The sequence below is a fragment of the Archocentrus centrarchus genome, chromosome 15, assembly GCF_007364275.1.
Source record: "Archocentrus centrarchus isolate MPI-CPG fArcCen1 chromosome 15, fArcCen1, whole genome shotgun sequence".
Classification (NCBI taxonomy): Eukaryota; Metazoa; Chordata; class Actinopteri; order Cichliformes; family Cichlidae; genus Archocentrus; species Archocentrus centrarchus.
Genome location: NC_044360.1, coordinates 13,480,175 through 13,505,874, shown reverse-complemented (window position 1 = coordinate 13,505,874; position 25,700 = coordinate 13,480,175). Strand labels below are relative to the sequence as shown.

General features: G+C 39.6%; 1 protein-coding gene across 2 annotated transcripts in view; it reads left to right on the top strand.

Annotated features, from left to right (window-relative positions):
* adam12b (ADAM metallopeptidase domain 12b) overlaps positions 1-25,700 on the top strand; it is a 100,149-nt gene that overhangs the window by 19,856 nt on the left and 54,593 nt on the right. For both annotated transcript variants that reach the window (XM_030747429.1, XM_030747428.1), the window contains exons 2-3: positions 5,658-5,779; positions 7,969-8,042. In XM_030747429.1, coding sequence (XP_030603289.1) covers positions 5,658-5,779; positions 7,969-8,042 — 196 coding nt within the window. The remainder of the gene's footprint in view (positions 1-5,657; positions 5,780-7,968; positions 8,043-25,700) is intronic.

Here is a 25,700-nt window from a genome sequence, read left to right as displayed (position 1 = left end):
GCTAATAGTGATAGGGTGAATCTGAGTGTCTGTGATATCCATCATTATGGAGCTGCTAACTAAAAAGTAATCTAAGCGGGAATGAGATTTGTGTACTGGTGAGAAATAACTATAATCTCTCAAAGTAGGGTGATGTGAACGCCAAGCATCGCAAAGTCCAAAATCCTTCATGTACTGTTTAAGAATGTCTGCAGACTGCCAGTTCCTCTGACTCACTGCTGTACTGAGCCTGTCAATATCTGCATTAAGTACCAGGTTGAAGTCTCCTCCTATTACAAGTGTGGTGTCAGAGTGATCTGAGAGTGAAGTGAACAAAGCATGAAAGAAGGAGGGGTCATCAACATTTGGTCCATATATACTAGCAATACATAAATCTGTATTCTGTATAGATAAATTAAGTATTATAAATCTACCTTCAGGGTCTATTGTACTGTTGCTAATGTTAAAGTTTATCTTCTTGTTAATCAATATAGCTACACCTCTTTGTTTGGAGTTATAGCAGGCTGAGTACGTGTGAGGGAACTGTGGAGAGGAAAGAGTGAGCACAGATGTTTTGGACACATGTGTCTCCTGTAGAAAAACAACATCTGCTTTTAAGTCTTTTAACCGATTAAAAATTTTTAGTCTCTTTTCCCTCGAACCAGCCCCGTGCACATTCCATGAGACAAATCTGAGTGTGCTCATATTTAAACTAACTGATGGACTGTTGTGTGCTCACTAAGGATGTGTGTGTGTGTGTACATATGTTCTGTATGTTGGCGTGTGCCCTTTATATTGATGTGTGCGTGTGTATGTGCGCTGTATGTTGGTGTGTGTGCATCTGCGCTGTATGTTAGTGTAGTAAACTGTAGCATTGTAAGTGACGTAAACATATTGCTGAGTGCAGAAAGAAAAAAGACGTGTAAAAAGTGACCTAAGTGACATAAGAATGAAATTAGATGAGGGGAAAACAAAACAGAACAAACAAACAAACAAACGATCACGGTACTATGCTGACTCGTCGGCGTTAATGGTACTACTTAGACAGATTTAGACTATTTAATGGTACTGTTTAGATGGTTGAAAAAAAAAAAAAAACTCAGAAAAGAACGTTAATATGGACACAGATCACCTGATCGATCAGCAGAGCCATGGCGTGGTGTTTTTGTCTCGGTAAAGCTGTCCGTTTACATACAGTTTGTCCACGGCGATGACAGCCCGGGAGCCTTCCTGCATGAGCTTCTTCCGGATGGGGAATAGGGCCTTGCGTCGCTCCAGAATCTCCTTTGGAAACTGGTCGTTGACGCTGAAGTCCGTCCCTCTCAGCTCCCGGCCGCGGCTCTTCACCAGCTCTTTTTCTTTGAAGTGTTCGAATTTGGCCACGATCGGTCTGGGTCTGCGTGCTCCGGGTCGCTTCCCTCCCAGGCGGTGGACTCTATGGAAGGCGATGGTCTTCACGGCGTCCTCCGGGAGCTTCAGGTGAGTTTGGATAAATTCCTTCACTGTAGCCTCCGGGTCCTCCTCTGCCTTCTCCGGGATACCTGAAAACACAAGATTTTCTCTCATGCTGCGGGCCTGAAGCTCGATAATCGATTCTTTAATTTTCTTATTTTCTTCTGAGAGCCGGGTCGTTTCCTCGGTGAGGGAATTCACCGACTCTCTGAGGACAGCGTTTTCAGCAGCCAGTGTTTCCACCTGATGCTGGCTGAACTCGACTGACTCCCGCAGGGCCTGAAACTCCTTGTGAAGGATTTCAACCAGGGCCAAGCGGGCGTCAAAGCTGGACAATTTGTTATTAATGGACTCCAGAATGTCCACAATATTGGTGGTGGGTGACGAAGTTGCCTCTGGGGAATCTTCTGGGCGGCTTCTTTTTGTGGACGGCGTTCCTTTGCTGGTGGAGGGAGTCGGCGTCTTGTCTGTTTTCCCCATGACGACTCGCTCAAAACACCCGTCGATGTACCGCAGCAAACTATCCAGGTCCTCTTCACCGTCCTCCAGATTGTTGTAAATAATTTAAGTTAGGCTAAGAAACTACCTATATTTTTTGGTTTTAAGCCTGTCTAGTTATAAATTGGCGAAAAAAAAAAAAAGGCTAATCACGCAAATGTTTGCTGATAGAGTCACGCCGCCATTAACGATACTGCCGAGATTCACAAAGTCTCGCGTGACTACAGCATAGTCTCCTCCGTCGTTAATTTTTAAAATGATCCCAAACACACTGCCAATGCCGTAAAAGCATACCTAGATAGAAAAACACATAATGGAAGATTATCAGTCATGGATTGGCCTCCCTAGAGCCCAGACCTCAACATCATTGAAGCAGTGTGGGCTCATCTAAACAGAGAATAGAACAAAAGGCAGCCAGCATCCAAAAAAGAGTTTTGAATGTCCTTCAAGACGCCTGGAGAACTATTCCTGAAGACTACTTAAAGAAATTATAAGCAAGCTGCCTAAGAGAGTTCAGGGTGTGTTGAAGAATAAAGATGTTCATACCAAATATTGACTTTCAAGCTCGTTAGAATGGTACAAATTCTGTTTTTGTCTTATATACTGTGTTTCCATGTATGTTTCCATGTTTTAATAAATCACTGCTCTTATTTCCTAGCAATCAGTCTAATTGGTAATAGTGTACAAATTGTTAAATGCTGTAGTTTTCCTTTAAACGCACAGTAACTTATACATAGTTTGTATGCGTATGTAGTTTGAGGCTAATCTGATTGCAGAAGGTCTCTGAAGTCCCACTGTGGCATTCATCTTCTCTTGTGTTTCCTGAACACTGCCTATAGATTGCTACATGTCCTTCATTCACCAATTTTGACCTTGCTTTATTTTGAATTCTCTTGTCCATCTCAGTAGAGAGAGTCCATAATAAAATTGCTAGTTGATAAGATACAAAAGCATCCAGACATATGCATTTTTCAAAATATTATCTATGCACTTTTAGTTGATTTGCTTGAATCACCCCACAATATAAACATCTTTCTAAACCAAGAAGATAAATGGACAAAAAGATATGAAAGTTACCAGAAAACCCTTTTGATGCAGCAGGTAAAACACTAAGTCTATGTAATGAGGTGGATTTTTTTTTTTTGTCCAGAGTCCAGCAGCCTCCTCGATCTGACTGCAGTAATTGTGGCTCATTTGGTTTGTTTATGTTTTTGGCTGTGTCACTGCCCTGCTGAGTAAAGTGGACATCAGCCTCTGTTTGAATTCCCATTACCTACCAGTAACATTCAACATGCAGTTCATCAAAAAGTGGCAAAAAGAAATATATTTGTTAGATCATCAAAACCCAGCTGTCTTTAAAAGAAATCTGGTTTATGAGGCTATTTAAAGAGAGCGTGGGGGAAAGATGATCTTGGCTGCCAAACAGAACTTGTGTTCTTTATGTATGACCCACAGATGATTCTGCCTTGTGTCCAATATGGGGGTACAACTGTGGTTGGCTTAGCGATCGTGAAATTCTCAGAAAACATACAGGATTAACCCAGTTTTAGTGTGAATTTAAAAGGTTTCCCAAAGAGGATAAAACCCGTGAGAACGATGATGAGTGTCATATTTCTTTGCTGTTTGAAGGGAACGTTCTTTTAAGTTTGCTTTGGCAGATGTTTCCAGACTGAAGCCTAGCACACACAAAATGCAACACAAACTCATTAATTCACATATTAAAGGGGGTCAGTATGCTTCAAACAAAGCGCTTACCAGAACATCAAACGGCATCTAAACCCCCCGAATTAGGGAGGCTACGTCCAACACTGAGCAAGAACGCTTACTTTAACCAGAGACTGGCCACGTGTGTGGATAAGAGAAAACAGGCAGGATTAGATTTCACAAAACTCCTTTTGTCTCTTTTTCTGTAAAAACAAATGTAACAGGATGGATGCCTTCAAGGAAAGATTTTCCGTATATTGCTCTGTGTGATGGCAGGCTTTTCACCACACGTTAGAATGTGGCTTTACAGAATAATTATAAATGCTTAGATGTGGCCCGAGAACACATTGTACAATCTAGTTTGTTTTGAGCTCACCAAGGCTTGTAGTCTCCTCTCTGAACTGGTATTGTTTAATGATCACAAACTCATTTAGTATCAGAGAGCTCTAAATGATTTGTGAGGGACCCTGGTGGAAGTGATGAGGTCTTTAATTAACAAGACGTCTGTCTGACTTTCCTTTTATAGCTCTTTTTTAATGGCACTCCAGTCGCAGCCTGTGGTCTCAGTCATGCTGCTCCGTCTGTCTAACGTGGTTTTCATGCACCACTAAAACCAACAAACTACCATCGGCATATGTTCAAATATCCCATTAAATGTAGGAGGTCCCTTTTATGCCCTTGTTAGCTTATTATGTACTGTGGATGAATTGAGAGCGTGGGCCACACTGAGAACACAGGGCAGCTGCTGCCACAGACAGTTTGAAGTTGTATGAAATGCAGTCGTGATGGCACAAGTGTCAGTCTTCAAAGACGAGAAGCATCAGACTTTGAAGAGACAAAAGTACCTGAAAATATAAACACATCCAGGCAGGAGGAGGAATGACAAAATCTGTTCAATTCCAGCATTTCTGTGTATTTCTCAGTGTGCTACTGAACTCTTGCTGCACTGTGTGTGATGTTACACATGCACATGCAGACCTGCGGATGCTTTACTGCAGATCTCCTGGGATTAGGGAATATGCCTAGACCTTAGATGTGCAGTAAATAGAGGTGGCGCACTCACTCTCAATCTTACTTTGGTGATAGCAGGAGCGTGAAGCCTCAAACAACCTTTCCCCTCCCCTTTTAACACTCTCTATTCGAGCCTCTACGGGTTTATAACATTTATTGGGCTACACAGAAAACCTGCTGGGCCTGCAACAACACACACATGCTCTGTACGGCCGTTAGGGACAGCGTCAGTCTTCTGTGGGAGAAATGGATAGAGAGCTGAGAGAGACACTGAGAGAGCAGAGGGAATTGTGGCTGATTCCCACATTTTGCTTGGAGCACTGATATGGTTTAGTATACTTCATCTTATGCTATATACAGTATGTTTCTTACTGTCCCAACAGAGCAGTCTTTTAAGAACTAATTAGCATAACCACCTTCTAATTTGGGTAATTTAACTTCATTATGAGTTTAAAGGAGAAGTAAAATGATGTTTGAGAGAAAGTGGAAAGGAGGAGGAAAAGCAGCACAGTGCGGTGCTCGTTTCTGATCTACTATACAAAGTTTGATGGGGGAAAAAAAGATAAAAACAAATATAAGGAGTGGGAAGGACAATTTCATTCTGCTTTTTTTTTTTCCCCTTTCTTTTTTTTTTGGAAAAAAAATCATTCCCATCTGGGGAAATATTGCAGAAGAAGAGAGTTATAAACTGCGTGAGAGCATCTATTATTGATGCTCTGTCTGTGGCTGTGGTCTTGTTGCAAAGGTCCTTTGGGGGACAGCGTATCTACTCACAGGAACACGAGTGAGCTTTTACTCTTTTTCTGCAGCACTGTCCACAGTCTTTAATAGTCCTCTGCTCTGCTGTGTTTCTGAGTCTTCCAAGCTTTTGTTGCATTAATGGTGTCCTTGAATTATTGAGGATATTACACAGCAGCTTTGACCCATATTGCTGACCCTTTTGTTTGCAATCTGTATTGTTTATAGTGTGATGCTAAATTTCAAGCTAATCTGCCCTAATGATCTTTTCACAGGAAGTAGTCCAGACAAGGCTGAACAGAGCGTGGAGGCAAGCAGACCACAAACTTATGAGACCACCATACCTCTGCTGCTGAAGGGCAAGGAGCTCAGACCTCTCAGCCAGCTCACATCTGGGGTAAATACTCTCAAAAGCATTTAGCAGCAATAGCTTATTGGTAATAAGCTGGCTCAGTCAGCTACTGAGCTAATGTCAGTGTGCTTTTAAGAGTGCAGCCAAGTATGGATGTCTGGCTTTTTGTTTAACATAACCGCAGTATACGAATCCTTCCTCTGTTGCCTGCTTGCTCAACTTCCTTTGGTAAAAAAAGTCCCTTCTTTTGCTCTGTTTTCCTCTGTGTTATGCCCCTTTTTGCGGTCCTTCTCCTTCCTTGGCGCTCTCCTTTGTTTTGAATTTGTCCTCTTTTGTTTGTTAAATATGAGCTTGTCCCATAGGTGATACATAGTGTAAAGTTATTCCTAATACTCAGGCTTTCAACAGTTTTACAAGTCACTAAACCGATGCTGTGAGAATGACTTGGAAACTTGTAAATTGTGTCATTTCTTCCCTGTACTACACTTTACAAGCTAGAATTAAGAGATATATACAAATCATCCTTCTCTGGTTTCTGTAGATATGTGTTCTCAGGCTATGAAAACCTGTCAGTCCCACTTACTACAGCTGGAAAGGAAATTTTTTGTTTGGCATTCCCTACCACAACTTGAGGAAACTTTCCAGAGGAGGGAAATGTGTAGGTGTTGAGAACTCCCTGAGCAATCAAAACATTTTTCCTGGTGTGGAGAAGTCACCATCTGAACAGTCTGTTTTGTTTTGTTTTTTCTCAAAGTCAGTCAGTAGAAGAAGGCTAACTTGAACATCACAGGCATTTGGGAAATGAAACTGAGGTTTATGGCCTTAATCATTTTCAACTACATCAGTCATGCTTTTCCATCACCTACTGCTGATGTAAGGCATTTTTAAGGAGAGACAATAGTTACATCAGCCTGCTGTCCCATGTTAAACTTACTACAAGGGCAACTTGTGATTGTCTTATCAGAGAGTGCAGTAAAAGTCACAATATAGAGGCAGATTTATACATTTGCTGGTCACTTTATTATAGTAGGTAAACCTTGCTATTGCTGGCTTGGACTCTAGTTTGCCTTCAGAATAAGGTCCATATTGACATCACAGCATCACAGTTGTTGCAGATTTGTCAGCAATGATGTAAATCTCTCTTCTGCATACCTTGGTTGTAACAAATGATTATTTGAGTTATTTTTGCCCTCCTCTCAGCTTGAAGCAGTCAGGCCATTCTCCTCTGATCTCTGGCATCAACGAGGCATTTTCACCCATAGCACCGTGATCTCTGACTGGTTAGATATATATATATTAGACATTTGTGTTAATGAGCAGTTCAACGGGTACAAAATAGCCAGTTGCTCTATATCAGTTTTATATGCCGAACAGAGGTTATCTCACTGTATTTGTTCCACAGTAGATGTGACATGGTTTCTCCATACACGTACTTGCAGACACACAGACAGACACAGAGCATCAGACTAGCCAGCAAAGTATTTCCCTGAAGGCATCGGTCAGCTGTCCCAAGAAATGTCACTGTGAAAGAGCACTCTGTTCATCTAAAATATCAGCTGATGAAATATAAATCTATTTCTGTTGCTTAGTGTGAACATGTCTGACCTTTTTTGTCTCTCTGCTGGCTGAGAATCATGAATCCTTTTTTACAAAACTATGGTTCTAAAGCATGGAAATGCTTTGCCACTGTTTTGCCTCAAGGACACTGGTTGACTCTGCTAATTTTCAGAAAGGCATTGTATCATCTTAATGCATTTTTTTAAATTGAGATTTTTTAGATTTGATAGAGGATTAAATCTCAAAATGGCATTTTGACAGTGTTAATAGAATGTCCTGTGTCACCTGTGTTGATATGGGAAAGACCTTAGACACAAAGTAATGACATTGTTATGAATGACATATTATACTGCATTGCATAAGTTTATGCAAATCCCTACATCAACTACTATATATATATTCATTGTAAATCCATCGAATGGATTTGATTCTATTAAAGTCTTAAGGATTATCATGGTATGAATACAAGTTGATTCAGTTTACCCACTTTTCTGTCATCCACAGATTTGGGAAGTGTAGGATATGGAAGTTTTCTTCCTGTTCCTCTAACACTATTGTGCCTTGCCCCATCCTGCTTTGTGCATGAAAAAAAATCAGCTGAACCTTCACGCAAATCCACAGGCAGGATGGGTGATTTCTGGGCATGACCTCAACACTCATATCTTTTTGTGTTTCAGAGATATCCTGCGTCACTGCAGCTGCTGGTGCCTGCAGAAGGTGAACAGCTGATCCTGTTGCTGGAGAAAAATGAGTGAGTTTTCTTGTGATTCATTTTAATACTCACTGTGTGCACTGGGTCAGAGGAAACTGCATGTTTATTATGCTAATCACGCACAAAGTCAATAGATAAACCATGCTCCTGACTATTGCTTCCTCGAGTTACATATTCAAGAGGGCAAGACGTTGTATGGGTCTAAGCTACAATATAGTGTATTCAAGGAGGGAGAAAATAATATGTCCCCTTGTGATTGGATTCTTTTATGGTTCAGTCTAAGTCTAAGAGATGAAAGCTGATAAAGAATAAGGCAGAACAGAGCTCAGAGGACATGCTTGTCCTCCCCTTCTTTGCTTTTCCTCATCTCTCTTCACTTCTCTCCTTTCCATACTGTGGAAAATAACACTGTGAACTCTGAATAGAGGGGTGGGGATCATGTAGAGTTCATAAATATGTAAATACAGCCACACAAAGTCCCACACAAACTGAGTTATACTTAGAGGAGATATATGTAGAGAGAAGAAGGATAGCTGTAGAGCTTAAAAAAAAAACCCAAAAAACTGAAAAACCAGGTTACATGTCCGGGGGAAATTTAGAATCTTACAAGAATGATGGCATTACCGATTCAGGTCTTGTGTCTGGCAATATTTGTTATTCAGACAGAGTGGAGACATAATATTTTACTCTGCTGCTTTGGGACACAGATATTGACATTGAATTGATGGACTTTGTTCAGAACTGGTGAGGTCCCTTGTCACGGCTAACTCTTAGAACAAACTCAAATTGGACTTTTGAGATTCAAAATGCAGAACCGTGTGTGCAATAGAAAATGAAAAACAATAACGCTTGCTGGAATTTAGAAATCAAATATTGATTTGCATGTGTATTCTCCATTAGCAGTTTCAACAAAGGGTCTATTATGTGAGCGCATGAACAATTAAGTTACCATACACCCCCTAGGTACTCTGCCAGCCCACACTAAGACAAGTCAAAATACGTGCCAAACAAACTAGAAAACAGCTCATGCTCCGGTCCAGAAATTAAACCCACGTTAGAAAAACGCCATTCTAGCAAACCCTTCTGGTCCTTGCTCACCATGTGACCTCCAGTAACCTCAGCATCAGCTGTGAATCATCTGTCACCGGCTGTCACCAGCCTGAGAGCGTGCTGCCTTTCCCATCCGGCCTGTTTGCTGTCAGGCCAGATGTGTCCTCTGATATCGCTTCACCAGTTCAGCCAACTCAGAACAGGTGGTCTCTGACCTCTACGTGTGCCTGTTATGACGAGAGAGCATCCGTTCAGTCTGGGGCAGAAGGAAAGATGAGGGTCCTTGGAACAAAAAAATGTTAAGAGTGTAGTGAAGTCCTTGAGGCAGCATTTAAGATTCAGATGCATTCGGTCTTCTTCCAGCATGTGGTGAAGGCAGGTACAACATGCACTTTGAGGTGCTGTGCAAATTTCTTTTTTTAATCCAAATCTGCAGTTCTGGCTTCACTTGCTGTCAGTGCAGATTTCTTCACTGGATAGTTCTCATGAGCCATAGGGCTGCATATTAGAAATAGCATTGTGTTCAAAAAGAGCTTAATGGGAAGGGCCAAACTTTACAGATTTTTACTCTTTAAAAGGAATCTGTGGTTGTCTCTGATAGTGGACTTCAGGATATGGTTGTTTTAACGTATAGGACATTTTCAGCAATAGCAGTCAGAGTCTGTGCCAAGCAATATTGAGGCCTTTTAATTTCCATTCAAATGATTTGGGAACATCCTTAGAATCATTTGTAGTGTATCTGAAATTTTGTTTTTCATATCATTTTCCAAAATAATGACTGGTGTTTGAATATTTATGCCAAGGTAAAGATATTTCTGACTCCACACAACTGAATTTAATTAGAGGAAAAATGTAGTGAGAATACTGAATGTTTAGGGAGTAACGTTTCCCGACTCAAACAAATCAGAACAAATAATCGTTTAGTTCTGGTGTTCAGCAGTTGGATGGATCTGAATGCAGAGAACTCTAGATCTCAGTGGTGTTGCCTCTTTTTGCTGAGTTATTGCAGTTTTTTTTTTTTTTTTTTTTTGCGAAGGCTCATCCTTTTTTTTTTGTTTGTTTGCTTCAATGTGCTGAGCCTGTGCAGTTTGCTTATTTGGCACTGCTGCAGAGCACACCTGTTCCAGGGCAAGTGTGAAATGATTTCAGTCCTTACCAATATAAACAAGCTACTAGATCCAATTAATAAACCACTGTTTGTTAGCTTCTTGGCACTATCCCAGGGAAACTTGGCTACAGCAGGACAAGTCCAAATCCACTGAGAAAGACATCAGAGGAGGTCTTCTGTTTGCATATACGTATTTCATAGGTGGCATACACAATGCCTATATACAGAGTCAAAGTCTATGTATGTTTGTACAACTTGTAAATGAAGTGTTACTGCACGAACACCTGAGCTTTGAACTGAATTTGTTTTCCCCTGCTGGTAGAGGCCATCTCTTTTGTGTTCTTGCCAGCTATGGGGATCAAACTGCCTGAACTCAAAATGTAAGCTGCATGTATTTTACAGATTTTTGTCACTTATTCAAAGTACCACCACAGGGACCATCATCATAGCTTTCGAAAGAAGAGCCCTGCAAAGCTCATTTCAGAATATTCCAGTTTGTGAATATTGGCTCCAAAAAAGTCAGTTCTGGGTAAATGTTAGTAGCTTTGCACTCTGTGTATTTTGGCTTTTATTAGTTTTGTACCCAAGCAACACATATGGAAGAGAGTTAGATCAGCCTCTCTTGAATGCCATACCTTATGATTTTTTTCCCCCCATGACAGTTCATTCAAAATTGGTAGAAAAAAAAGGTGAAATGATGCCAGTTTTCATAAAAGCAACGTAAATGACCATGTCATATATGATATGTAAGGCTTGACCTGTTGTACAGTGCTAGACAGATATGCACTCCTTTGCCAGCAGTGGTTGCTTTGAAGTATATCATTGATCAATGGCACTGTTGTCCAGCTTCAAATGATTAATGGTGGTCATATGGGACATTACACATTAGTCTTGATTAAAGACTTCAATAGCACTGTCTGGGGATCAAGATACTGTGTGTGTATGTGTGTGTGTGTTGTCTAGGTATTACTCATGCTTTGCGGGCTGAAGTATTATGGGAGGGGTTCATCTACCAATCGGAGGCTATTGGTTCAGCAAGTGTGCACTTTAGAAACACCCTTCTATTTACCATTTTTCCTATGGAGACAAAAAACCAAGTCACCATAATGTAATCAATTATAAGCTATAAACTCTAAATACAGTGCTTAACAAATTTATTAGCTCACCACCCAGTGTAAGGGTTGTGCCACAGCTGCCCTAAATTAACAGTATTGGTAATTACCAAAATGATTTTTTGTTTCTGTAATGGTTAATCCACTAGTATGCTCTTTAATCAAAATGATATATTAAATGCTAAAATATAATTATTGTTGTTATCCATGAATTTTCACATTTTGTGTTTTACAAAAAAAGCAGAAAAAAAATAGTAAACCACATCATTATTTTTTGATTAAGATGCCTAATTACAGTTATTTACTTGCATTCCTGAACAGAAAAATTAGTTTTAGTGGTTGAATGTTCTCAGAGAAGCCCAGTGTGCTGGCTCAAATTTGGTATAAAAATATGAATTTAATTTGTTATTTGACTAATAAATAACATCATTTTTTTAGCTTTCAACAAGTTTTTGACAGATTTCTAAAATATTTGTGCTTTCTTGGTTTTATGACTGGTGTTCTGATAAATTTGTTAAGCACTTGGAGGTGGTGAGAAAGTCTATAAATATAACTCTGCAAATGCATTAAAAAGAACAGTTACACAAATATTTAGGATATTACATGAATGTGCATTATTAATACAATATTAATATTTTATTTTTTTAAATATCACACTAGTTAGTACTATCATTTCTGGTTAATGCAGAGTAATCTTAAAAATATTCAAAACTAGAGCTGAAGCAAAACTTGAGTATGTTTAGGTAACAGTACCTTTTATTGCTAATTGTTTAATTTTTCATTTATAGCCAAGATAATGTGTCATTTCTTCATGTATGTAAATGTTCTTTTTTTAAACTTTACTGAGAAAAGAAACTTTTCTTGAAAGCTTCAGCCCTTTTATTGAGCAGTAAACACAAACCTGCAAGCTGCATTCATAAAATCTGAGTCTTCTTTCAAGAACAAACATTCAGTCACTCATAACTACATTGTGTTTTCAGGAGAAAAAAAAACACATTTTCATTGTGCACTACACTGGAAAAAAATGGTATGCAGGACATGTTACCATTATGTGTCCATTTACTAAAAGGGAACAGTTACAAAGAACACACACTCACACACACCTTTTTGTTGGCAACATGATGTACTGAAGCATCAATAAAAACCTGATGATCATCAAAATAAACGGCCTGTTCTCTTCTCTTGACCTCCTGATGGCAGTGGCCACAGAGAATCGGCTGTGATTGTGTTGCACTCTCTTTGTCCTCCTTCCTTCATTGTCATTCCATGAGCGAAGTGTATCACAGTTCCTCAGATTTCATCTAAAATTGCTGCTCTTGTTCTTACCCTCCATCATCCACCACCTCTTGCACGCTGGTTGCTTCTATCATCGCTGGTGTCAGTCTTCAAATCACTGTGCTGCTTGCGCACTCTGAACTGGGTTCATGACATCATTAGTAGCATTTGTGGATCATTTGGAGTTATTGTGTGTAAGCTGTGTGCTGTATGTTTAAGTTCTTCTGCTTGTCGTTACCATTATGCATCACAAGTTCATAATCTGTTTTAGTGAGCGTGTGTTTAGAGTTTTGCACGAAAGATTAATAAAACCTCTAAGTTTTGTCTAACTAGGTGGATAGTTTGTTTTGCCAAAAGTGACTGATTTAGAGAATGGAGGGATTTTTGTTTTGGGTTTGTTTTTGTTTTTTTCTGCAGTTTAAAAAATGAATATATACACTACACATGCCCATTGTGCTGCACCGTGATTTTAATAAAATACATTTTTTTCAGCTTTTCTTCTTGAAACACAATGAGCTGGATGTGTCCACACTTTAACTAGCTCGCTACACAAGACCATGCATTTCCCATTGAGAACATTTCCTTTCATTCTTCTCTGGCAGGAAAGAAAAGAGGAAAGAGGCCTTTTGAAACACATGGCCACATCTAAACAACATCATTATGCTTTTGACAAAAAAAATCCCCATAGCAACATCCTCAGTGTGTTTTCCAGGGGAAAGAAGATGCACTCTATTTCAATAACACAGCTGACAATGCCAAAATCTCTCTTGTTGTGCACCACAGAGAAGGTATATTATTACCCCATCCATTTACTGTAGAGAGTTTTTGGCTAAAAAAAAAAAAAATAGAGATCCTAGGTTACTGTTGGACTGTTGGACTTTAATCAGATCTGTCACGAGTATGAGATAAGTTGAACTTTACACAGCTCTGTTTTTCACTCATTATTTATATGAACAAGAACTGGCTTACCCATGTGTTTGGCCTATTGGCTCCAATACCTAATCAGGCCTGTAAATGGAGGGTTGTTCATGTAACTACTCAGTAATAATGAGTAATAATGGGTTTTCCGGGCTTCTAAATGAACATATACTAACCTAATGACCTGAGCGAGGTCAGAAACTGGATCCTGGATGTTGAACAGCAGCAAAATTTGCAAGCAACACTTCTTCTGGTGCCTGCACCAACTTTTCCATCACTCCCACTTCCTCTGTTCCTGTGGGTCTGTGATCGAGTTGTAGCGATGCTTGCTTCCTGTCACATGCCTCTCTGTTTCTCTGGCTATATTCAGGTTTTTGTACCCCCCCCCCCCCTATCTCTTCCTATCCTTCCTATCCTCTCCTCCCACGCTCCCCACATGCTCACTTGTGTTTTCACTCAGCAGCTAATCTGTCACCACGCAACCTGAGACCCTGTCAAAGCCACCGGTGGGAAACGTTGGACCTCAGGCTGCTGTTTGGTGCCAACGCTTGTGTACCTGTACTTTGGTGCCAACTCTCTGTATGACTTTTCCTTTGGATGCCAAGGCATTTTGTTGTGCCTGTCACAATTAATTCAGGCATTATTAGGTTAAACACCAGACACCTATACAGGATTTGAGTTAGCTGCTCTCTTTGTTTTATTCAGTTAAATTGTTCTTAGACTTTGTTTTCATAAGCATTAAACATGTTGGAATATTTTATTTTGTTTTATTCTGTTCAGTGGCACTGGAAGGTTATTTTTGTTGCCTTTTGAAAGAGCCAGGATATCTGTTTTCTCTTGTTTCACGCAGGTTAACTGCAGTGACAATGGGTTCTTTTCCTGCTGCTTGGTCAGCCAGAAAAACAAAATAACTTTGGCAGCTAGATCTATTTCAGGTCTCCTTTTGCACTATGTGCATGTGTACATCGACAAGTATCCCAAACACACACATCCCATCTGTTTGAGTATTGATCTGATTGTGAATTCTACCTCTTTGACATTGTATTTGTAGTTTTTGTTAAGCTTGGAGCACATAGTAATCACATTTTGCCTCCTGCCATCTTTAATTAGTTGGCTGAACAGTTTGTGGATAATGCTAAGCGTCCTTGGGGACTGTTGCCCAGTCTTGAATGACACTAAGAAAGGAGAGTGGGAGGGTAGGCTTAGGTGTTGCTTATGGAAAAAATTAAAGTGGTAGTTTTTTGAACACTGGAGTCAAAGCCAAGACTCTCTCTCATTGTGTAAATTTTGAGTATATATTGTATATTTTTATACTGAACATGTTCTTTGCACACCATGGTGTCATGGGAAACGTAATTTCAGTTCTCTGCCTGTCCTATACATTCGGCAGCAGTTGAGAATAAAAGTTGAGTTGAGTTGAACCTATACAACTACCTGAAACTGTTGCTGGATTGAAACAGATGAAGTCCAGTTTATTGGTGAGTAATTTGAAAATATTATATGTGTTCCAGGTATTGTTGTAATTATGCTTTTTGCTGAAAAAGTTTAATGCATTAATGGACTAATGCAGTATGTCAGCACATGGCATCATCTATTTGGTCCTGCTGCAGACCTATTTTTAGGAGTCTGCAGCAGCAGAGAGGATGCTGAGGTTGTTGTCACAGCACTTAGCTAATATGGTTGGGTTGTGGTGTGTTTGTCTTCCTCTCTCTCTCTTTGTATGGTAATTTCTCGTTCATGTAAGGGGATAGAGTGGAACATCTCCAGACAGCTTTTAACCTTACACATACTGTGCAAAGAAAGGGTCACCTGTCAAGGGTACTAGTTAGGAGAATGCTTAGAATCCTGTGAGTGTATATGATTCACTATTTAGTTTCTGAGCACTTTGCAGAGCATAAGAGGCTCCTAATGAGACCAGAGAGGTGATGCATTTGCAGGCTTGTTCTCAAACCTTTTTGTTTTAAATTAGGCTCTGTGATATACTCAGTAGGGCATCAGTGGAATGAACTGTTGCCTTGGTGTCAGTGAGCAGAAAATCTATTATCTATGCTGGAGTTTTTGATATGTGGAGTGGGGTTACAGATGTTGATGCATAATATCCACATTTATCCCGGGCATCATTTATCTGCATCAGCAGGAAATATGTCCTGGAGAGTATGCTACATGAGCGATTGCATTACCTCACTGTACATCAATAGATTTCTCAAGATAATGAAATGCATGTGTGATCTGTACATTATCATGCGCATTCATATATTTGTCTGTGGCAGAATGCAGCCATTAGTGTACAGTTTGTCATCAGATTACAGTTTCTGGGCCAGGGAATCAGCCTGCAGAGTATATCATAATCACGTTTCACACACAACCTCCCAAAACTCTTAGCCATAAAAGCCTGATGTAAAGACGTTAATGAGAAATCTTTTTCAAAGCAGAAATTGCTTTGTGCATGATTCACATCTTATGCCATATCTCAGCATGGAGTAGAGAATGGGTCAATTGTAGCAGACCCATGAGAAATAAGGACTGAGACAGAACAGCTCAGCAGCTGTTTCACACTCTCGTGGGTGTTTATCTGATATGCTTATTGTTAGCAATAAGGCTCAGAATGCCATCAGTCAGTGCAGATAATATAAGATATGGAATATAGGGATTTTTTTTTGTATTTTTGATGTTGCTTTTGCACTAGATGTGTAGCAGTTTAAACTGGTATTATCATGTACATTGCAGATTCCATTCAGTTTAATGTCTTCCTCTCTAAAATGGTGTATGTAAATTGAAACATTTCTAAGCATATACGGTATGCATTTCAGAACTGTTGCAGGTCTAGAGTATGTGATTACTGGGTTGAACTGGTAAATGGATTCTTAGTAATAATTCTTTAAATTTCTATCTTATAATAGAAAGTATAAATAGGATCTTTACTTAGTCTTTAGTCAATTTTTGTGTTGGTTAAAATAGAAGGATGTTTTTACTTACCAAACTAATTCTGAATAATAAGTTTTAAAAAAATGCACATGCAGGCAAATAATCAGATTAATTTCAATATTTTTAATACTTTACTTATTTTAAGATTTATGTTCCTTGCAGCTTTAATAAAACTTTCCCACATTTGTGCATGTGGACTACTTGCCACTTGTACAAAAGACTTGTCAGCATCAGGGAAATTCAGCCACTTTTTTGAATGTCTTTAGCACCATTGTCATTAACAGCGGGCTGTTAATTCTTTGATTTTATCAAGGCTGTGAGACGTTTGAGTGTGCAAAGAGTAGTGTGTGTGTGTGTGTGTGTGTGTGTGTGTGTGTGTGTGTGTGTGTGTGTGTGTGTGTGTGTGTGTGTGTGTGTGTGTGAGTACTGCAGTCTCTCTTCTGAACTAGCAATAGCAGAAATTAATCACTGACACATCTTAATCATATTGCAAATTAGGAGCTGAGTTTGTGAGATAAACACTTTTTATGTGATGTTGTTGCTGTTTCGAGCATTATCCAAAACAGCTTTTCTCTCTCTCTCTCTCTCTGTCTTTTTTTTTTCTTTTTTTTAAAAAATAAGTTAACTCGCAAAGATGTATGAGGAATATGCTCGGTCATAATCCTGTGTGTACCTGTCCATTAATGTGACTACATGCATTTCAGACTCTCAGCCATGTTACAGCAAACAAAAGACATGAATGTCAGTAATATTGTAGACTTTTATAGAAAAGTCTACAGAGGGCTCCTTAAGACACGAAGCTAGCATGTTCATTTTAAAGAGTCTCACCAGCCACTTTATTATATACACCTGTTCAACTGCTTGTTAACACAAATATCTAATCAGCCAATCACACTGCAGCAACTCTGTGCATTTCAATATGTAGGCTGGTGAATTTTAAACCGAGCATCTGAATGGGGAAGAAAGGTGACTTTGAGCATGGTTGTTGGTGCCAGGTGGGCTGGTCTCTCAGAAACTGCTGATCTACTGGGATTATTCCACACAGGCATTTCTAGGGTTTACAGAGAACGTGCTGAAAAAGAGAAAACAAGATATGATAAGATAAACTTTATTGCTGAACGAGATTGAACTTGGTCCATACAAACTATCATACTCTTAAAATCAGAGTTAAAAAAAAAAAAACAGTATGTTCTACTTATAAATAGAAACAATAAATAATAAATAATTAGGTAATAATCCTAATCCTATTAACAGTGGCATAGGTAGGCAGTGGAATAGATGGATGTAATACAGAGGGCACTTCAGGTACATATTGCACTGGGATCAGCAGTGCTCAGTGACTGCTGAAAGTTTATTTTGGGTATTGAGGAGCCTGATAGCCACTGGGAAGAAGCTGTTTCCAGTGAGCAGCAGATCACTGGGAGAAAATGCGTTTTTGATGCCAGAGGTCTAAGGAGAATGGTCAGACTACTTCAAGCTGATAGGAAGACAACAGTAACTAAAATAATCACTCAGTACAGCCAAGGTATGCAGAAGAGCATCTCTAAATGCTCAACATAAGGAACCTTGAAATAGATAGACTACAGCAGCAGAATATCGCAAGTGGTGCAGGAAACGGAGGCTACAGTATAATTTACTCAAGTTCACCAAAAGTGGACAATCGAAGACTGAAAAAATGTTGCTTGGTCTGATGAGTCTCAATTTCTCCTGTGACATTTGGATGTTAGGGTCAAAATTTGGCATAAACGGCATGAAAGCATGCGTCCATCCTACTTTGTATGAAGTGTACATGAGTATTGCTGCTGATCATATGCATCCCTTTATGAAAACTGTATACCCATCTTTTGATGGCAGCTTCCAAAAGGATAGCGTGTCATAAAGCTCAGATCTTCTCAGACTGGTTTCTTGAACATGACAATGAGTTCACTGTACTGTCACTGTCCAATAGAAAACCTGTTTGGTGTGGCGGAACAGAAGATTTGCATCATGGATGTGCAACTGACAAACCTGCAGCAACTCTGTGATGCTGCCATGTCAATATTGGCCAAAATCCCTGAGGAATGTTTCCAACACCTTTTTGAATCTGTGCCACAAAGAATTAGGGCGGGTCTGAAGGCAAAAGGCAGTTTAACCCAGTAGGTGTACCTAATAAAGTGTTCAGTGAGTGTAAAACTTTCAAGCTCTTTGGAGTGTTTAATTCTCAAACATTTCATGCTAACAAGCCTTTTTACTGTACATACTGATCAGGTTTAGAAAATTTAATTAAATAATGAGCGGAAGTAAGATATTTATGTTTATAGTTGGGCTTAATGAATTCTTGTGTAATGTTTAACAGTCTGCTGTGTTCACTGTAGCCGCTTTCCCAAATCTCTGTAATTAATTTTGCCTCTTTAATTTGACAATTTAATATAAACACTGGAGAGGATGGCCAAACTCTTAATAAACTGAGTTTATCTATTAAGGTTATTGCTACCTTACATTTATTTTGCAGAGCTTAAACTCCTGAAGATCAGTGATATTTTTATAATCCTTTTACACCCTCTTTTTTTTTTAGAAACCAATTCTTTTATGGCCTCTATATCCTGTGGTCAGTGGGTGATGCATTGTGGCGCAGTAAATATATTTTAAACGCTGGCATGCTCCAGACTGCTCTCACTTTCTGTACTCTAGGTATCAATGAACAACTGGAATTCAGAAAAGGAGCTCTGATTAACTTAAAAGCAATTCATTGTTTTACCACCTGTGGCCCATACAGTAATTGGCATCTCGTGTTCAATACCCAGCAACCATGACGACTTGTGTTATACTGCATCAGCATCAGTGACAGATTGTTCACCCTGATCCTTATGTTAAACTGATACATCCGTGCCAAGTGAAAGTTAGCAACTCCACCATGTTTGCAGGGTAATGGGCTGGAGAATGAAAGATTGCATGCTATTATCTTATTGGAGAATCAGTATAGGATCCGTGGAAGTGTAAAGAGTGGGTTTAATGACGTGAGACATTTTTTAAAAGGAGGGGAGGAATGCTTCATGCGGTCTGGGACTGGAGAGATGATGGTCTGGGACATGTGTAGTCAATGGAGCATATTATAATAAAGTAGTTGTCTAATGCACCACATGTGGCCCTTGCAGCTTGTAGTTTAAAGTTTTCTTCCTGTCAAGGTTTCAGAAAAGAGGAAAAGTGGTAGTCGGGATGGCTGGATGGATGGATGGATGGATGGATGGATTGTTGGATGGATGGATGGATGGATGGATGGATGGATGGACGGATGGATGGATGGATGTTATTGCTGGAGAGCAGGAGCTGATGATGATATGCACCAGTTCTTTCCTTCTTTTTTTCAGAAAGAAAGCAATGACAGAAGGAGACAGAAATCAAAGGGAGGGGAAAAAATGAAAGACATCTTTAATGTCTTTTCTGCTCAGTTCTTAATTGCAAATTTCCCCTGAAGGCAAAAAAAAGTATGGTTGAACAATGAGGCTGCCCAGGGGAACCACCATAGATTAATTGGACAGATAGGAACCCTCTGACATTAACATTTATGCATTTGTTTACTCTTTTTCAATGAATAATAATAGGCCACCTCCCTTGAAGATCCCTAGTCTCTCATTAGTTCCGGTGTGTAGTTTGTTATGGATGGGAATATTGAAGCAGCAAAGGAAAAAAAAACTGTTCAGAATTGTTCATTGGAATTCTGAGCAGGAAGAGTTTAGAAAATTTTAATGAAGATTTGCAGCTTCTGTATATGCATTATCTATATTATTAACTTCACTATGCAGAGAACCATTGTAGAAGGCTTTTTGATGGTTTTTTTTTGAGACAAAAACAAAAGACAATTTACTATATGAGATTTTAACAGTGTTTTGTTTGTTTAGAAGAACAGTGTGGAGTTTGCATGTTCTCCCTGTGTCTGCGTGGGTTTTCTCGGGGTACTCCGGTTTCCTCCCACAGTTCAAAGACATGCATTTACTGGGGTTAGGTTAATTGGTAATTCTAAATTGCCCATGGGTGTGAATGTGATCTGGGATAGGCTCCAGCCCCCCTGCGACCCTGAACAGGATAAGTGGAAGAGAATGGATAGATGGATGGATAGAAGAACAGTCATCTACGTAGATATTCAGGCGTTTGTTATTATTTTAAAGGGATTACATAAAAATATCGATGTCACCGATGGTTCCTCTACAGTACTATCCACTATTTGAAGCATAATGTTTACATAAAGTTCTGTGAAATATACTGTACATATTTTATGCTGCAATCTCTGATTTACTGCATCTTTTCTTATATCTACTGTATTATTCTATATTCTTATATAGAAGATATTTTATTTTTTATTTGAACCAATGTATCTCAAGGATATCCAAGGATTAGGAGTTTTCCCAACCAGCCTGCTTCTATTTTTTGGACTTCGAGAGGACATTGGACCTTATCTCTCTTGGTGTCCTGTGGGTGGTGCTTCATGAGTATGGGTACATTGTTATGGAGCTCTTCAGCCCCAGTAGTAGTGAGAGCTTGGCTGGCATTGCTGGGAATAAGTCAGATCCATTTCCTATTCAGTGAGTGCTGGACCACTCTAGGTCTCGCCTTTTTTTGCAGATTTTTGCAGCCAGGAAGTGGAGAGTGTCTGTGGTCTCAGCATCTTGTCTTTGCATTTGCAGATGATGTGGTTCTTTCAGCTTCACTGAGCAATGATCTCCAGTTTGCACAGGGGGTTCTCAATTGGAAAAGTGTGGAGTGCTCTCGCTGGGTTGGGAATAAGGTGCTGGCCTAAGTGGAAGAGTTTGAGTATTTTGGGGTGTTGTTCATTTCCTTAAGGGAATGGGAGATGGGCAGACAGATTAGTGCAATGGCTACAGTGATGCAGAAGCTGTACAAGTCTATTCAGTGGTCAGTCTACATTTCTATGCTGACCTATAGCCATGAGGTGTGAGCCGTGACTTAAACTGGGGAAACTGAGTGTGCTCTAAAGGGTGTCTGGGCTTTCTCTTTGACAAAGGGGGAGAAGTTCAGTCATTCAGGGGGAGCTTAGATTACAGACGCTACTCCTCAACATCAAAAAGAGCCAATTGAGGTGCTACAGCCATATGACTAGCATACATTCTAATTCTGGTCCCTTCTTAGGTGTTTAGGTGTTAGGTGTTTTGGGCAACTGGGGAGGTGACCCCAGGATACACTGGAGAGATGATATATTTCTCTGCTGGCTGGAGGTGCCTGTATAGAGGGATGTATGAGCATCTGTGCTTAGACTGATGCCTCCTGCTCCATGGATCCAGATAAGTAGGAAAAAGTAAAACCAGGCAAAAAAAAAAAAAAAAAAATAGTAGAATTAAAATGAAAATCTTTGAAAGTTTTTTGTTTTTTTTTAAATGACAGAACACTTCAAATCCTCTGCTGAAAAGGATGTTAAGATTCAATTTTTAGCATGTAATCTCTGTATGCTCTGCTACTAAAAGCATATTTTGCTAACATCTTGTGATATAAAGTGTTTTATGGCTCACTGCTTGTTGGTGGCGCAGATCTTGCCTCTAGGCATTTTGAGTTTGTGCCATCATCATCTTGTGCCCAGAAATAATCTGTACGCCTTTGTTTGGGTTATAAAGAATTCATGCACTCCTTTAGCCACACATTTCACAAGCAGCCTAATGTTTAGCTGCATGAGCTCAGAGCATTAATTACAACAAACAGCCTCAGTGGTGCAATATGCAGTGAAGATACAAACACCAGAGGTTAATTTTGCACAAGATGGACAGGTTACGCCTGCTTTTTAGCAGTGAACCATAGCCAGAGAGAAGTTAGAGAACTGGCCTGCAATTGTGCACAGGGCTCACTCTTGCTGTGCTGTAGATGAACACATTTTCCCTCACAATGATTTGAAAAATTATTCCCTTTAATGGGAGCGAGGAGAATATGACATCATGCTCTTTGTAAAGTTACGAGGAAAAATATGTTTAGTGTGGGAATTATTTTTTGGTATTAAAAGTTCCGGACGTGTGGGCCAGCAGCAATGAAACAGTTCATTCTTTAACAGCCCTGCTGTGCCTCACTGCTGAGGAAAATAATAACAGGGATATAGCTTCAGTATAAATTGCAATGTTTCACACCCAAACTGAAGTGTGCTTTCATTAGAAATATCAAAAGGTCTGGGGCTTGACGCCATAGACTTTTTAATCCCTGTTTTGTACCTGCAGCCTTTCATTTTTATCCAAATTCTGTTATCATTTCTTAAGACTTGTTAAGACTCTGTTGCAGTAAAAAGCAATGCCCAAAAAAAAGCAATCGGTGGTAAAAAGGAAGAAATATCCAGAAGCATGAAAGATAAGGTTACCTTCATCAGGCTACAAAAGAAAATAAAACCCTTTAGAGTTGGAAAAGACATACTGGGTTTCAGAGGGAGAAGGCTTATTCAGAAGGAAGAAAGTGACTCCATTATCACTGTACTTAAAAATCTCACCTGCTGTACAGTAATATGGTCACCTTTCACTCATGCTTTAAAGTGAGCCAATCCAATATAGATACCTGCAGTGCACTGGTGTTATCAGAGTCCTTCCTTTTAAAAGGGTTTCTCCATTTCCCATCAGTCACTGACCACCAGACTCCTCTTATTCAGCAAAGAGAAAAATCAGACCGTTTTACCATTACATATCATCATTTCCTGTGTGTTATCCCTCATTTATACAGTCTACAGTCTGCATTTTATCAGGTAACAAGTCAAGCAGACGTGAAAGAAGCAATATGGCTATGGATGTGTCATATTCAGGAAAAGCTTTTCAGAGTTTATTATGAGATATTTGTATTTTTTTGACTCTGATTTATGTTATTTTTAGAGTGTGCTAGAGAGAGACAACCTCCACTAACTGCACCCCTGCCATGATTCATCGTTCACCTCTGCTTTCAAGCACAGGGAACAGTGTTTTTCCCTCTGCGGTTTACTTTAGTGATGTGATGACTTCACTTGCCGTAGGCACCACTTTGAGCACACAATGCCATGAAGCCTGAGGTGAGGGACACAGACAGACAATGCTGTTTGAGCGAAGGTGTACCGTCTTGGTGACTAAGCAGGATGAAAGCATATTTGGTTATGGAAAATCAAGTTTGCTTGTACATTGTGGACATGGTCGCTCGTAGATATAATCATTTGTACATTTGCAGTGGCACTTTATTTTAGGAAAAGTGTCATCATGTGGATCTTTGAGGACTTACGGCAGGATTTTTTTAATAGTCAAGCAGCCGCTCCCTCTGTGACTTCTTCCAAAGCAAAGAGAGATCTTGACTCATTAAGGAGCTATCTTTGCTTTGGTCAGTCAATATTTAAATAGGCCTGCCCCATCAGCCTGCATGTTTGATATTCATCCAGTGCCTGCTGGAGCATATATAATAGAAAATCTTAGTCTGCTCATCCATGAATGTGACTCTTTAGTGCTTGCTAATGGCGGGACTATGAAACCCAGTCATAGGTTGGTTGGCTGGTCAACTAGTTTAATCCACACTATAGAGTCTCAGTGTATGTTGCATGGATTACAAGGCCATTTTGGTGCCACCAGGGGGTTATATTTTCTTGTTTAACGACCTTAACAAATATAAGGTGGTTTGCCATCAAAGTCTGTACAGATATTCATAGAAATTATCTTTTGGCATCAAAATATAATTTCTATGAATATCTGTACAGACGTTCATAGATTAGCAGACAATGGATTGTCTGCTAATCGAAATGTCGTGGTTCGATCCCTACCTCCTCCGAAGTATCCCTGGGCAAGATACTGAACCAAATATATGAATGTTAGGTTAAAAAGTGCTTAGGCATAGGAAAAAGCACTTGCATAAATGTGTGTGTAAATGGGTGAATGAGACTTGTAGTAAGAAAGCGCTTTGAGTGCTTAAATTGAGTAGAAAAGCACTATGTAAGTAGCAGTCCATTAGGTTAGCCTTTGTTGTGTCCTGGGACTGCAAGAGAAAATATTCAACCTAGCAAACATCACAGCAAGGTCTGTAAACACTAGAAACACACAAAGTAAGATTATTATGCAGTACTAAAATATTGCACAGATGCCCCACACATCAGCTTAGGTCATTTTTATTTCAGTGTGAAATGAAGTGAAACAGCTATTACATGGCTTGCATGAATTTCTGAACAGACATTTCTCTTCCCCAAAGTTGAATATATAATACGTTTGGCATTTTGCTGAATTTTCATCAACCACCATCATAAAATCTGATTTTAAATTTGTCTGTACCCACAAAACTACTGATCTTCTCATCAGCCGCAACTGTGTAACTACCGAACATCGAGGCCTGACACAATTTCAGTGAGCCAACCAAGGTGATGCAGTTAACTATAAAGACCAGAATGATTTTATATATACTTATATATGATTATGACCAGGAGAAGCACAAATTGATATGATGATTCTTTTATGAAGCCAGTAAAGACAATTAAAGGAAAGTTTTTCTTTAATTATAAAATTCAGGGATTTTTTTTTTTTTTTTTTTGGTTTGTTTGCTTGCTTCCTCCACTCCTCCCACCCTCACCACTGTCTCTCTCTAGTTTTCTCTGGCTGTGCTGGCTTGTACACTCCAGTGCACCCACCACAGTCAAGCCTAAGCTGAAAGCACACTGAGCTGTATGTAAATCAATTTGGAATGCAGCCGTATGTGGAAATAGAATTAGACTTGTCAGCCACACCTCTTTAGTTCCTCTTCTCGTCTTCATCTCTCTCTGCTTCTGTAGTAGTCTGCTCTTTTTGGAGTTTAGCATATACTACCATAAGTAGCAGCTATAGGAAGGCTTAGGGTTAGGCTTGTGGGGGGAGAGGGGATTAAAAGAAATCACTGAAGTTAGCACTCTTCAAAGGAAGCAGAGAGGCTGCAAGAGGAGCCACATTGCTCTCAAATGGTTCCATGCTCAAGGGGATTTGTGTAATGGTGAATTATTACATGAGCCACAGTCACATATATGTAAATTAGTTTTTGCACTTGCACAGAACATGGTACTCTCTGGATCGAGAGAGAAAGATGTTATTAAAAACATTGATTTGTGTAAACAGCGAGTGATGCATTTAGTTTCAGCTTCATCGATCACACTGTTGTAGCGAATCTTTGTCTGTTTGATTTGATTTGTTCTTTTTAAATAAAACTCATCAAAGCACTTGCTCAATTCAGCGACAGCAACAGCTCTCCTATAATTTCAGATATGGCGGAAAGTAGCATCTGCCAGTTGGTTTTATGCCTCTAAAATGAAGAAGGATCCTCTGTGGTCTGCTGCATTGAGTTTTATGCTGTCCTTGTCTGTATTGTCCCTGCATTGCGCTA